This window comes from Schistocerca piceifrons, chromosome 6, assembly GCF_021461385.2.
Source record: "Schistocerca piceifrons isolate TAMUIC-IGC-003096 chromosome 6, iqSchPice1.1, whole genome shotgun sequence".
In the NCBI taxonomy this organism is placed as follows: Eukaryota; Metazoa; Arthropoda; class Insecta; order Orthoptera; family Acrididae; genus Schistocerca; species Schistocerca piceifrons.
In genome coordinates, this window is record NC_060143.1 from 147,806,971 (window position 1) to 147,823,004 (window position 16,034).

General features: G+C 36.2%; 1 protein-coding gene across 2 annotated transcripts in view; it reads right to left on the bottom strand.

Moving 5' to 3' along the window:
- Positions 1-3,473: 3,473 nt before the first annotated feature.
- LOC124802895 (magnesium transporter NIPA2) overlaps positions 3,474-16,034 on the bottom strand; it is a 57,744-nt gene continuing 45,183 nt past the window's right edge. For both annotated transcript variants that reach the window (XM_047263957.1, XM_047263956.1), the window contains exons 6-7: positions 14,822-14,984; positions 3,474-11,205 (exon numbers count right to left, since the gene is read on the bottom strand). In XM_047263957.1, the coding sequence (XP_047119913.1) occupies positions 10,719-11,205; positions 14,822-14,984 (650 nt within the window). In that variant the 3' untranslated portion in view covers positions 3,474-10,718. The remainder of the gene's footprint in view (positions 11,206-14,821; positions 14,985-16,034) is intronic.

A 16,034-nucleotide genomic window follows, 5' to 3' on the forward strand; every position in this document is an offset into this window, starting at 1 on the left:
AGATGAAATGATATTTCAAGTGATTTACACATAATGTACCTGACAGAATTTTTTCTATGACCTGAAGAAGAATCATTGATAATGATCTTATGTATCGAAATGTAGAATTATAATGAAAACAGTGTGCAAGTAAGAGCTAGAAATCATAGTCATCGAGAGTGGAGATAAATTCCAAAATTGCTGTGAAACTTGGCTTGAGCTGCTGTTCTTCAATATTTTCCCAATCAATAATAGTACATACTAATACTAATACTAATGACTTCGAACATGGCCCTATTGGTTGCAACACTAGGACGTGATTATTAAAAACCACTAATAATTAAACAGTTTGACTGAGAAAAATTGTACACCTCCATAACTCAGTGTGACTGCCTGTTATGTGGAGGACCCAGTTTCAATTTCCAGTACTACCAGAAATTTTTCACTAGGTTTTTTTGCTAGGTGGGACGACTGGCTTGGGATGCACTCAGCCTCACGAGACCAATTGAGGAGCTACTTGAATGAGAAGTAGCAGATCCAAGGTCAAGTAAGTCTACATCAGCTGACAGAGTGGTGAGGTGACCCCGTGCCCCTCCATACTACATTCAATGATGCCATTGGCAGAGGATGACAAGGCATTGGTTGGTTCCAAAATGAGGAGTGCATGCCACGCACGCTCTCTCTCTCTCTCTCTCTCTCTCTCTCTCTCTCTCTCTGTGTGTGTGTGTGTGTGTGTGTGTGTGTTGAATATTAATTGAATTGTGATAACAATGTACTATTAAGAGCACTTACATGATGTGATCCTCACTTCTGTAATTACAATTCTGCCTTTCAACACCAGTAGTCATTCTTACAGTTGTATCACAATGTTGTGCGTGAAATAGTGGTCAACAGCCGGCGACACCACAGTAGTGTCGTGTGCATAGTATCGCATGGTGGCCAGTGACACCACAGTGATGTGAGAATAGTATCGTGCAGTGGCCGACGACAGCATTTTAGTTTCTTTTGCAGTCTGTTGGTGTTTTGTTTAGGTAACAATAAGTTACATGCATCGACAAGTTTTTTTGTTTTTATAAGTACTTGTGCCCTTTCATCATAGCAGATGAAAGAGATTATTTACGATGAATGCGTGGAGCAAAACTTAGAGGTTGCCACTACATTCCATATGTCTCATCAGGACCTGGTTGACAGACTTTCAAAAGCAACACCAACTAATAGGCCTATGTGTTTCCAAAATTAAAATGAAGAAACTGCCAGGCATGTTAAAAAAAAACCTTAATGTTTAAGTCTTGTGGAGTTGTGTTACGTCTTGGAGACTGTTTTGCAGCATAATATGAAAGAGAAATACCAAGTACCAAAGACATTGCAAACAAACAAATATTTAAAACAAATAAATTTTGTATTTATTCACATATGTATATCTTTGAACTTTCATGAAAGTAGGGTAACAGGGTTGAGAACTTGCGAGAACTAACGATGAGATTAGTAAAATGTAACAATTTATAATCTCCCGATAATATTAAGAACGGCCGGCGACAAGACAAGTAATCCAAATTAGGGTACCATTTTCTTCCCTCAGATGATTAAGGCTTTCTTCTAACTTTTTCTGGCAGTTGTATGCATCTCTCATCTGACCTATTTGCCTGTGTTAGAAGGAACTCTAGTAGCTGATGCTGAATATGCATATGAGTACTGTTCCCAGTCCTGGAGCAAAGTTGAGGCCTTTCCCTAGAACTGATAGGGTGTCTTGTGTAATTCATTGGGTAGGAAGATGCCCACCATCCTGCTACATTCTCTTGAGTGTATTATGTCTCACAGACAAGAGAATTTTGAACACTGCTAATTTATTATTGGACTTACTTTTGAACCATGTAATACTTTTTCACCCATTTCCAGCCACAGTAACATTCTGTTGACCAGATTCAGAAAAGGCAGAGCAGGTTTCTGGAATTTCTGTTAAAGAATATGATGGATTCTTTCTCTAACTAACACCATACTTACTTAGAGCTTCATAAAGTGATCAAAACCATGGAAAAATGCTGTATTGATCACTGATGAGAAGATATTACAAAGAATTCAATTCAATCGTAGAATGCAAGAGGCGGCAAAGCGATGGTACAGATCTAAAGGCCTATGAGATGAGCATAATGATACTAGTTTCTTGAAGCTCAACAGCAACAAATTTCAGCAACGGCTTCAACAAGAACAGTAGTAATTCACATCCCATTAGGAAAGCATCAGTAGCAAATGGTCATGAAATCACAGCTGTTAACAGAATTCATAGCTACATTCTCAGCCACACCTGTTGCTCTTCTGTCATCCTGTTATTTCAGGACAGCAGCACTGCCTGGAAAATGTACCTGCATCAGCTACATCAGTTTGCTGATCTTCAGTAATTGTTCTTTTTGTCTCGATTGTCTCTGAATGTAATGTGTTTCCTTAGAAAGCTAAAACCCTTTTCAATACTGATAAATTATTATTTTCAGAATATGCGAAGCACTTTCAGAATATTATATTTGCAAATCACATACATCATCCTCCAGGTTAGGTCTTTGCCACTGTTAGAAATTGCAGTTTGAATCATGCCATGACTGGCTTCCACATTTTAGAGTCATTGTTGTATTGAACAGTGTATACAGTCATATGCTGATCGCTTAATAAAGGCACCCAGTTGTTTGCTATGCACCTGGCAAAGAAAAACATACTCAGGCACCAGAGTTTTCAGATCCGTATTGATAAAGTTCTCAGAATTGCTCAAAGTTTCAAATTATCGCAAGAGACTGAAAATCGTTGGCAAACACACTCTGAAGTTTCTTATTGCTTCTGGCTGCCAGAAGAAACAAATGGCTCAGCTGGCAATAGAGCAGGCTACGTCTAGGGACAACCACAGCAAACAATAGGATTCACAGACGTATTCATTCACAAAGAAAAATAGATGAACAACCGCAGAGTGCTTCTACTTCCGCCAACTTACATTGCATGTAAGAACCACAACAATAGGAGAAATTAGGATTCAAATGGAGGCATATAGACATTTGTTTTTCTGTCACTATCTGCAATGAAACAGGAAAGGAAATGATTAGTAATGGTATAAAATACCCTCCAGCTTGCACCATACAGTGGCTAGTGGAGTATGTTTGTAGATGTACATGACACTAAAACTGGAATTAATAGGTATTTTGCCATCAGTATCTTCACAATAAAATTGTGTTACACAATTTTGCTACTATTAGAAAAGTGTAAAATGTATAAACTATAGCAGCATTCTCTCTTCTCTTAGATTTGTATCAAAATAATGTTCGTAAGAGATTACCATGCTTAGGACTCAATGTGTTTTGTTGGTCACCTTTATTTCAAAAGTGTTCAAAAGCATATAGCACTAATATACACCTAGTCTGGAAATTAGCCGCCTCCTTACTGTTTATTCTTGGTGATAAACTAAACAAACATATTCAATATAAAATGTATTAACTTTAATGAAAGAATATGGGTAATACAGTTGTGTGGAAGGTCCTCTAAAATTCAAATAAATAGTTACAATCATATTTTTAACCAGCACAGAAACACACATTTCACATTTTAAATTTATCACAACTTCAAGACATAATAAATGAAAAATGCTAGTCTGCTTTTGTTCTACAGTATTACTTTTATTATGTTAACTGGTTTTTGGCTTGGATGACCATCTTCAAACATTCTTTTATTGTGTAGAATATCTCATTAAATTTTCTCTGTCTGGTCTTTATTATGTATTAACACAGCTCATTTCTGATCTACAATCAGTTTTACATATTCTGTAAATTAGCTAAAGCAACAACAATGGCAAATCCTTTGGTCCCAGAAAGCTCTTCCCAATATTTGTTTTGTTATGCATCTTTTAAATGCCTGCCTTCACTTTTTAAAAAATCACTGTAATAGATAAATGCTGTTATCAAATATCACATATTTGTTTTTGCTACATCTCGAATGAAATAAATAAAATTGCTAAAAGCACAAAGAAATGCTTTATGATTATTACACAAGGTGTTGCCAAGCAAAAGATCTACATACAGGCCATGGGAGAGCAAGACCAGTCTAAGAAAGCAAGATGCTGAAGAATATGGCGTGTATTTGCAGCATAGGTAATACAATGAAATTTTCTGTGGAGACAAAAAAGAATCAAGAGAACTTACACCTGGGTAGTTTGTATATATCCAGGAAAGTTATTGTCATATTCATACCATGTATCTGATATAAAACTAAGATTTGTCATTCCTTCTTGGAACAATAACCATGTTATAGGCAGGACAACAAAGAGGATTTTATTTTATTTGTAACACCATAAATATCTGCAGAGTAGAGTAAATAAATTTTGTTTATAAAAATAAAGAAAGCACACTTCTGAAAATATGCAATCTTTTCATGCTACTTATTACAAACCTTTAGTTCTTCTGCAAATTTGTATTCAGAGGTAAATTTTGTATGCACAGTCCAAATTTTATGAATATTTTAACTGTGAAAAGTACAATAGGGCACAATTGTTGAACATAATCACTATGATTTATTTGTACAAAAATTAAAAGTAAATTGTAAATGTTGTGTGGCTGCTAACCTTGTGCAAGCCTTTTGATCTGACAGCACTGAAATATTGTTTGTCAATCTTGCTGCTTATTTCATCAAGCAGTTTCTCATTTGGCTTGAAGGGTGATTAGATCCATTCCAGACTACTACACATTAAAAATCTAGGACATCCACCTTAGTAGCCAACGACACTAAGAACTATATCATGGAATCAAACACCAAAGTAAAAAGAACAATTACACATTGTAAGTGTATCTTTAATCATTATATATTTATATATAATGTCCAAAATACTGGAAAAGGAGAGGGAGTAAGTCAGAAGTGTAAATGCCCTTCATCCCCATCTCTTCAATGGCTGTAATTATAACATAACAGCATAAATAAATACTTCCGAAAACATAAAAGTGCTTCCATAAGACTCCCAAACAGCAATTGTTTTGTTAATGTTGTTCACACAGTGATCTGTACTGTTTTGTGAAGCAATAGTTAGTGAAGCAGGAAGGCACTCAAGTATAGGGTGTAATGGGGATTTTTCATAAACCTGAATTAATCATACATTTTGTAAATAAACTGATAACACAAGCCCTTTGTCTCTGTCACTAGCCTCCCACAATGCACCAGATTGCACCACCAGAATCTGTCATCACAACTGCAGTGTATTCCATTAGATTTCACAACTACAGCCCCACCCTGCTGCACCTCTATGGACTGTCTCCCAACCATAGTGCTCACCTGCAGATGATTAACTCAGGAAAATTAATGTGAGCATATTCTAAGCTGAAATACAATAAATTTCCACGAGGCAGAAAATCTTCTGTCCACAAATCAGCACAAATTTAGAAAGCACCACTCACACCAAACTCAGCTTTCCCTCTTCTTGTCCAGTATCGTGCAAACCATGATGGATGAAGGGCAACTTGGATATTCCATAGCCCCAGATTTCCAGATAGTATTAGACATAGTGTCCCTATGCAGACTTAGATCCAAGCGTAGGGAATTGGTAGGACCCTTCTTGTTCTCTATTTACATAAATGATCTGACAGATAAGGTGAGCAGCAATTTGCAACTGTTTGCTACTGAGACTGTAGTACGGGAAAAATCATCGAGTGACTAGGATGTTACAGGATGAATTAGAAAAAATTTCTACTTGCTGTAAGGAATAACAGGCTGCTCTAAATATTAAAAAAATCAGGGCATAAAATTGCAAAATAACACAAAATGGAATAAGCATGTAAGGTTGGTAGTAGGGAAGTTGAATGGTTAATTTCATCTTATTGGGAGAATTCTAGGAACGTGTAGCTCACCTGCGTTTAACATCATTCTTGGTTACTGCATAAGTATTTGGGATCCCCACCAGGTTGAATTAAAGGAAGACGTTGAAACAATTCAGGACTATTAAAGTGACAAATGACATCCTTAAAACTGATGGAGAGATTTGTGGAAATATACTGCAGAAAGAAGCAAGCAGTGGCCTATGGAAATACGAGGGAATCTGAAGAATGATAGTGTGATAGGAAAATGAAAAAATAGTAAAGGAAGGTGATTACCGAGCTACATACATTAAGTTATGAAAGACACATATAATGAGGAAGTTTGAAAGAATGGAGTTCTATTGCTAATCACATTGCTATCACAACCAAACTGGTGCAAAACAATCCTCAAATTGAACACTAAAAGAAATGAAGGATGCTTGTGTTGTAATACAGCTAATAAACACATGTGAAACATTATGAAGTTGGCAGAGGGACTACAAATAAAACAGTGACATAGAGACAAATCATGATAAAAGCAGTGATTACTGAAATCAACCTGCACTGTGCGAGAGGTGCTGCATGAGAGAGCTAAGCAATAAATATACAGATATAAGCAGACAACTTGCTGAAGCTCAGTGGGCTATGGGGAGGGGGGGGGGCATAATGGACAACATTCTGTATGCTCACAAAGGTGTGATTATACCAGCAAAATGTAATAAACATTTGCATCAGTAGACAAACTTGCATTTTATTGGTGTATACAGGAACAGATTTACAATTTAAAAAACTGAGAAAAGAGAGTATTGGGAGAAGTCAAAAAGGAAATCAGAGACATTACTGTTAGTAAATTCTGGAAATTTATAATGATTTCGGAGGGAATTACCATGATAAACTTATGATAAATCAGTTCGGTGAATTATTATTGAAGACTGGGTTGTAAACAGACAGTATGTTACAGACATTGCACAAAGTTGCAAAATATTTCAGACAATGAAAACTACAGGTAGTAACATCAACAATGCAGGAAAAAGATAGATTGCTACTTACCATAAAGAAGACACATTAAGTTGCAAACAGGTGCAATTAAAAGATACACAAAGCTTTCAGCCACAGCCTTCATCGGCAAAAGAGCAAAACACCATTCATACACACAAGCAAGCACACCTCACGCACACATGACTGCCAGCTCCAGCAATTCAGGCCAGAATTCTTATAGCAGAACCTGAATGTCGCCAGTTTAAATATGCAGCTGTAGTGTGGCAAAATGTGTGTCAGACTGAGAACTAGGCAGTGTCTAATTATTATACACAAAATATGCCCAAAGGTAAATTCATCAAGGTCTCACCAACTGGAAGTAGCTGCTTGGGTTCTGTCTTAACTGCCATATGTTCTGGTTATTGAGGAGAGAAACCAATTAATATAGGGTCAAATACCTTGGGAAGGTCTGAGGCACACATTTTGAACACTGTGATACTTGCGGAAGGTGAAGAATTATATGTGAGTATCTCTGTTAAGGCCCCTGCTAATGATAAAACTTGTTTGTCAAGTTTGTTGTTTCCTATACACAGGTTTGTCAAACAAGCACGCTCACATGCCGACAAAAACTTAAGCTACTTTTGGAGCAGCTCTCACACTATGTGTATCGTGTAGTGGGACGTTTTGACATTCGTCGGAATAGCTACTTATACAGGTGAAGCATCTCTTACATTGGCTTTCGCACTGTATAAAGAAGAGAAAAAAAACCAAGATGCTGGTCCAGAAAATGGTTGAAACTATAAGATAAATATACTCATGAAAATCTTCTAAAGGAAATATTACACTTAGAACCTGATGATTACACCAACTTTCTCCAAATTGGTAGTGAAAAATTTAATAACCTGTTAAAATTACTTCACACTCACTTGGAAAAGGAAGACACAGTTATGTGAAAATTTATCTTCTACTTGGTCCTCTAATGAAAGTTCATTAACATACCACAACATGGGAAAATATACATTGTCCACAGACAATCCAGAGAGCTTCCTTTATTTTATTTTATTTTATTTTTTATTATTTTACTGTACTCCCACTTCTTTTTTGTGCATCAAACATTGAGTTTTTTCTTAACCTATTCCTGCACAATACGCAATATATGGCTGCAAAAGACTTAGTACTTCTACCCTTTTGGTAACCTTTTCTATCACTTATCCTTGTTTCCATAATTGTGAAATTCATGATACAATAAGATAAAAGGTAATGACACTCCTCACTAAACATGCGTCCCAAAACAACAAACGTAATCTCCACCATCTTGTCAAATAAAATTTCTCCCAATTCTGGAAGTTGCAAACATGGGACAAACATGCACCTTTTTGAAAGTTACTATAGCAACAAGGTGTTAATTAGGTCCTCCCAGAGATATTTGAACCTTGCAATAAAATAACCAAATTTGATACCAAATCAGTAAAGTGCTGTGACTGTAGAGGAATCTTCTATTTCCCTTTCTTCCTTGGGTACCAGTTATGAACACACCTACAGGGAAAGACTGTATTGGCTCCATCACTGACTTTGCACCACCATCACAACTGATAATACTTGCTATCATTTTACATTGTGTGATAGAAGTGTAACCTAGAGGATTAAATGAAACTTGAATGTTTCATGTTTCTGGTTCTGATAAATATGTTTGAATAGTAAAGGAGAAATTCTTACCTGTACAAGGTATCCTAAACCTTTCTGGGATTGAAATTCTTGTTGTGTGTTGGCAAACATGTTCTATAAACATGTCAAACAAAGTTGGCATAGACAAATATTTGACGAAACTAGTAAAGTTGGCAAATTGTGTGATCATTTACAGGGAACTTCAGGCTGCAGCAACTCTGAAATGACTTGATATAATGCTGAATTTCTTTGTGTGCCAACAGTTCACATAAAATCAGGCCACTGAGAATAGTTTACACGTGGTTCTACCCGAGAGCAAAGATAGATAAAATAATTTAAAAAATTGTTTGCTTTCCCACAGATGACAGGAATTTCAATCCCAGAAATGTTAAAGACATCTTGTACATACAAGAATTTCTCCTTTATCATTCAAACATGTCTATCAGAACCAGGAATTTTTGTTTCATTTTGCATGTTTAGTGAAAAAGAGTTATGTTAGTTATTTCTGTAAATATTTCTACAGCTACGTACAAATGAACTACTTCAGCATTTTTCTCAAGACACACACATTAACTACACAGTTACATGTTTTTAAAGAGGGAACTGACAAAGGAACTGATTAGAGTGACAAAAAGGATACTGATGTGTACAAGGATGAAGCATGTATCTCCAGACTACTTTATCTGACTGAATGGTCACCTGAAAGTGTAGCGATAGTCTACATCGCTATTTCTGATTATCACTGTGCCAGGACAATATGTTTTCATTATATAATCAATTTCTGGAAGTTGACTGTATTCTTCCCAGCATAATTAAGCCATCCACAAAGTAAAGATTTTCTAACTTGTAGCATCAACACTCCGCAATTATGCTTAACATATTAAAAGTTTACAGTTAATATTGTTTATACTAAAAATGTCATCATCTGCTGTGTGCTAATTGTTCCGAACTTCACATTAACAATACAAGCACCTGAAAAGTCATGCAACCAGTTGAAGTTATCACCACATCACACACACACACACTCACTGCTTTTATTGTACATGATAAAAAAATTTGTTCTTCATACTGCTGAAAATGTATATTTATGGGCAGACACAGCATATATTCAGTTATTCTATACTGATCTTAATTCTACACTCAGATTAAGTGTCACAATGGAGGTACAACATATAACAAATACAGGCCACTACAACTGAAATTCGGATGGTGCAAAGATGCAAATAAAAAGATCCAAACCTGCAGGAAGAAAATTACCTGGTATTTATGTGTGCAACTAAGCACTATCCGCATTTCATCTATAGATGGAAATTTCAGCTTTTAGCATTGAGAATTCAATATGTTTTGGTACTATCATAATATCCATTTAAAAAAAAAAAAAAACATCTGGTTTACTGATTCAGTATAAGGGTAATATTTACATTCAATCATGGATTTTCCATTGTTGTATGGCTTTAGAGGTTTACTTTACTTAATTCCTCTATCACTGGCTGAGGTATGAGCACACACTAACAACTCAAGTTTTAGACAAAAAAATGGCTCTGAACACTATGGGACTTAACTTCTGAGGTCATCAGTCCCCTACTTAAACCTAACTAACCTAAGGACATCACACACATCCATGCCCGAGGCAGGGTTCGAACATGCAACCGTAGCGGTCGCGCGGTTCCTGACTGAAGCGCCTAGAACCGCTGGGCCACTCTGGCCGGCAGTTTTGGACACTTTCTGATTTTTTTAACAAAAAAAAGCATAAAACACATGAAAATTCCTCTCAGTTCAACAAATAAAATCATCTGAGTATAAAAACTTATTTAAATGAATGCAGTAACCAGTGGGGTGGCACAGCAGAAACTAAAAGGTGAATGTTAATTTGAAAATTACTTAAATATTCAGACTATCACCATTAAACATTGAAATGGTATCACTAACAAATTATAGTATAACTATCTTCATTATTTGTACACTGAATATGACTCAATTGTATGAATAAATAAGTTCAAGTCTTATAAATACCACACAACAATACATTACATTTATACATGCAAAAGACACACATCCATGTTTAAGTGACAAACACAGAGCCATAAAACTGTTTACAACCGGCTGTCACTGTTGCACATATCACAGCTATCAACAATCACAGATAATTTCCTGATTCAGTCTCTCCAACAGAAAAAATAATACAAATATCTTTGTACATATCTTTCAAAGTTGTTGGGAATAAAAACACTATGGATACAGTCCTGAAGACTGAAGCCTGCGAAATGTAGCAGGAGTAGCCATGGGTCATACAGGAGGAGTTGGACCAGGACTGCCATATGATGAAGATTCATCATCACTGCCTAACAGTCGCTTTGTGTCTCTGTAAACAGCTGAAGCAGAAACTCCATTTGCTCTGTTTCCTTCAGTTCCCACAGATACAATACCTGTCTTTCTTGGACGCAACATACTTCTCACATCTGAATACGAAATGTCAATATCACGGAATGCATTGAGTAGAAATATGGCTGTTACAACAGTAAGAAAGCCACACATGCCTCCAACAATGTCTTCAGGTCCCACATCCTGCCACTCACGAAACAACACTGCTGATGACACAATTACTAGTGTCGTGAAAAGAACATAATAAATAGGAGTCACAATACCAGTGTTAAAGAGATCAAGTGCTCTGTTTAGGTAATTCATCTGTATTGAAATACAGAGAATAACAGCCATCAGCAGAAGCCATGTAAGCCAGTTGGATGCCTCATTTGATTTCCCTGTAACGGTGTCCCTGTGTAATAAAATAAAAAGAAGTAGTCTTCATATTACATACATCAGAAATATAATTAAAGTGTTGTGTATAATCTAAAATTAGACACACAGAAACTATTGACAGCAAAGAATGATAAATTAACATATAGCAAATGTTTCAGAATACTGCTAATAATGTTAGGTGAATGGGAAATGAAAAATGAAAAGAAAATTAAGAAGTAATACTGCTGTGAATTTAACATACTACTTCTAAGAAATGCAGACAAACACAGCAATACACTGCTTTTTATGTAGTTCCAAAAACCCTTACCAGTTTTAAATACCGATCTTCTTCAGTCAACATATAATTTTTAGACTGATTCATAACGAATTACAAAAATCTGCTTACATCTACTAGATAGGTATTTAAACAATGTAAAATCAACGATGGGACGACAACAATATGGATCAGGATACATAGTTACTCACCACATAAAGAAACACAGGAACATAAAATACATTTAAAGGTAGAACAAGCCAACTAATGAAGTCCAAAACACTTAGTTTGTCCAATAGCGTAGTCTACTTTTAAAAGTGCTTTCATGTGCACCTGTTTGTCACCCATTCTTGCTCTGAGTGATGAATAGCAAAATATGCTAATTCATACTGTTGCAAATACATGTTTAAGTAATTTTTTAAAATTTTTCTGTAATCCATTTAGAATGAAGACAAATCACAGGTCCTCACAAAAGGTTATATATACAAAAGATTATAAATTAACTGTTGCTGTTAAAGAACTTTTATTGAATGCCATGTGAAAATTTTGCATCACGGGACGTAAAATTGAATGTAAAGTCCAACTGTCAATGCATTGTTCATTATAAGCTGCAGGATCCAAAAACTTTAGTTTCATTTTTAATGGAGATACTACACCCATCATGGCAAGATCTCACTATTCACTCCCTAAGCAGTACTGCAGTGTTTTGATCCATTCAATGGCTGCCCTACTTCAAAACTGATCAGTGCTTTAAAAAATTATATGCAAATGATACATGTACAACTTCAAAAAAATTTTTATGATCGCCATCCAACATACCAACCTTAAAACAACAGTTTTTTTTTATACCAAGCCTAGTACCTACATTAAGGAGGTACATCTCCCAGTAAAGCCTAAAGAAACTCATGTAAATAAACGAACACTATTATTACCTGTTAGAACCACAGATTCCTTCCTCATAGAGATGGAAGAGTGACACAGTGAGGGGGAGAAAGAACCTCAAAGATAAAAATCATTCAGTTTCCAACCAACAAAAAGATGACCTGATACTACCAGAAGTAAATATTAACAAATATATATTAAATAAAACATCATGTAAAACTGCTGAAGACCAGCTGGATAAAAAGTATAAATAAAGCTAATACACAGAATAACTAATCAAGTATGTAACTGTGTTAACCTAAAACTTTGGGTGCTGGCTTTTTTCAATTTTCACACAATTACAAGGAAACCAAGGGTCAGACTAACAATTAGCTTCATGATGTAAAATACATGTCCCATTGAGACACACTTTTACGCAAAAAAAGAAAAGAAAAAAAAAACCTATGTCTAGTATTCGTAAGAAAGATCTTTTGTTGCCCCTTTTCGTGAAAACAGGTGAGTTCTCTAATACATATGACTGAATGACTGCCACTATTTTTAACCTTGCCCAATCTCTCTCCTTTTTCCTCCCTCAGCAAGGAATTAATAGTTCCAAAAGCCAGAAATAATTTTATTCACTTTTAAATGTGTATCACCAACACTTGGAGTTTGCTTTCTGAAGATAAAGAACTGGCCAACCTTTCTGTTTCTTTGTAATTTTATTGTTTCCTTTGTATATTTTCACTCTGGAACGGTGCACCTAACTTGTATTAAGAATATACTCAGCAGAACAAAGTGGTAAGAATACTGTGTGACATAGGTAATTACATTTCTACTCGCCCAGATAGGCGTACATGTTAAAGCTCCGCTTTCCAGAATGGAGAGGTTCATCAATCCCTGACTGAAACCACCTGGCAGACTTAATGATGAGGGTCGGAACTCTGGTCAGCCCGTATGTGGTTTTTAGACAGTTTCCCCTCAACCCACTACATGGATACAAGGCTGCTACTCAGTCATTCCTCAGTTACATGATTCACAAACATTTATACCACTTTTGCTCAATTCCACATGATTAACAGTACACACAGATAGTTGGCATACACGTCTTCCATCCCAGGGGGTACCGAGGGGGGGGGGGGGGGGTAAGGCATCTGGCCAGTCCTTAAATTAGCCAACCCAATTCTGTAAATAACTTGCTGACCCTGTGCTGATGCAGAACAAAGGGCACAAGAAAAAGAAGAAATCAGTTAACTGCACTTCTACCAGCTACATCGAAAAAAACTTTTGTTAAATGTTCCTGATGCATAAGTTTCATATAAACATGCCAGCTCTTCCTTTACCAATACCTCCACTCCAGGAGTAAGATGCTAATCAAAATCCTGAAGTATATATCATATCATATTACCAGAGATCATGTGATGTTCAGATGGGATTAACCAAGTTAGATAAATCTATATGGCTGTTCCACTCTATACACTCTCTTCTAGAAAATGGGGTTTCAAATTAGGTCAGTCAATAAGAATGCACACTGGCATTCTTAATGCTAGTGCATCTTACGTCACAAGCCACTGAACATAGGGGTTTCACTCAATACAACTGGTCAGACCACAAAACTTAACCTAGTATCTTCTTCTACAAAATCACTCCTCCTGACACCATTGCCATCTACCTTTTAAAAAAATGGCAATTCCGCTTTAGTTCACAATGAAATAGTTAATTAACATCTCTAATGTGAGAATTACCTAACAACTAAAATTAATTTCCCATTGCAGATTTCTCTACATTCTTACATCTCAAGTTTTTTTCGAAAGTTTGTTGAGCCCTGTCTAGACATGCATTTGCTTACGATGCAAAAGGTCAACCTAATTTCCACATTAATGATGTGAATGTCTGAAATAAATCTATGCCTGTTTCCCTCTACTGTCTGTCATCACTTCCCATCTGTCTCTTCCCCTCTTCCTTTTCATAGGTCCAGAGCATTTCTTCTCTTTCCTAGTACAATCTGAAGGGCAACAATTTCTTAGCTGGTTCTGCTATTACCATACCTACTACACATCCTACAAAACCACTACGAAGGCTCATATTTTCCCCTTTCTGACACTTTTGCAGTCATTCCATTAGAAAAAAATGCTCTGATCACCACGTCAAAGGGAGTGTAGCAAGACATCCATCAAACCATAAAGTAAGTCTAGCATTTCCCACTCATGTTTTATGACAGTGATGTAAAAAAGAATACTTTGGTGGCTTGCTGAATATTTTTAAAAATTTGTCACTGTTTTCTATAGACCAAGTCTGCATACTTGTCACACAGGACTCAACTACTCCGTGGTTTTTCCAGCCACATTTCGAGATCTACAACAATATCTAGTGTGCACTGTAACTATGGCAAGCTCAACAAGTCATTTAAAAATAAAATGATTCTTAAGGAAATAGCACTCTGAAAAATAGTTCAATAACACATGAGTCAATCAATACACCAGAAAATAGTTGAGATACAAATTTTGCATTTTTATAATACCTGATAGCAAGTCCTAGGCCCTTACAGCTCATAACACTGAGGGAACCAATTGCAGAACATAACGTAATGTAAACCACAACATTTCGTTGTCCATATCGTGGGCCGAAGTATGATATAATTGCCAGTGTCAGTGCCAACACTAGGAAAACATAGAACACAAAACCTGTGAAAAGAATAATGCACAGTCTGTCAAACAGATCTAAAATTAACAAATAAATTTGTATGCAAAATACATATAGTAGCTTTGTAGCATTTGTCAAAACTTCTGACCATCTTCCCAATTACTGTCAATCCAATCACAGTTCACGTGATACACCATATGATTGTACTTTTGACAATAAGTGTAGGTGTGGTATTCATTCAAATGCTTCTCAGAAATCAAGAAATACAGCATCTACCTGACTGCCTTGATCCAAAGCTTTCAGTATGTCATGAGAGAAAAGCACAAGTTGGGTTTCACATGATCAATGTTTTCAAAATAAATGCTGGTTGGCACTGATGAGGTAATTCTGTTCAAAATACTTCACTGTATTTGAGATCAGAATATGTTCTAAGGTTCTACAACAAACTGATGTCAAGGATACTAGACAGCAGTTTTGGTGATCACTTCTACTACCCTTCTTGTACACTGGTGTGATCTGTGCCTTTTTCCAAGAACAGGGCACAGTTTTTTGTTCGAGGGATCTATGATAGATTATAGTTAGAAGAGGGGCTAGCTCAGCTGCAAAATCATCTGTATAGAATCTGACAAGGATTCCACCTGGCTGTGGAGCTTTGTTCAGTTTTAACAATTTCAGTTGTTTCTCACCACCACTAACACTATACTTATTTCTTTCATCTTTTCAGTGGTACAAGGATTAAATTGGGGCAATTCTCCTGTGTCAATAAAATAAAGCACACAATACAAATGCAAGGTTTTACAAGGACCAACCAAAATTGCAACTCATGTGTTAATTATATAGCTTTCTACACACGAATGCAAACCACCAAACCGGTATAATGTTTAACTGACACTGACAAATCGTTTTGGAGATTTCAATATGTTATATAGCACGACTCTTAAGACATGAGAGCCTGCAACTTCACACACTGGTGTTTTGAATCCTGAGCACTCATTTTCCTGGACTTGTGAGGTGGGCACTTTTGTCTTCAACATATCCTCTCATGCTTCAACCATTACAGGTTCAAACTACATTAACCCTTTAACTGCTCT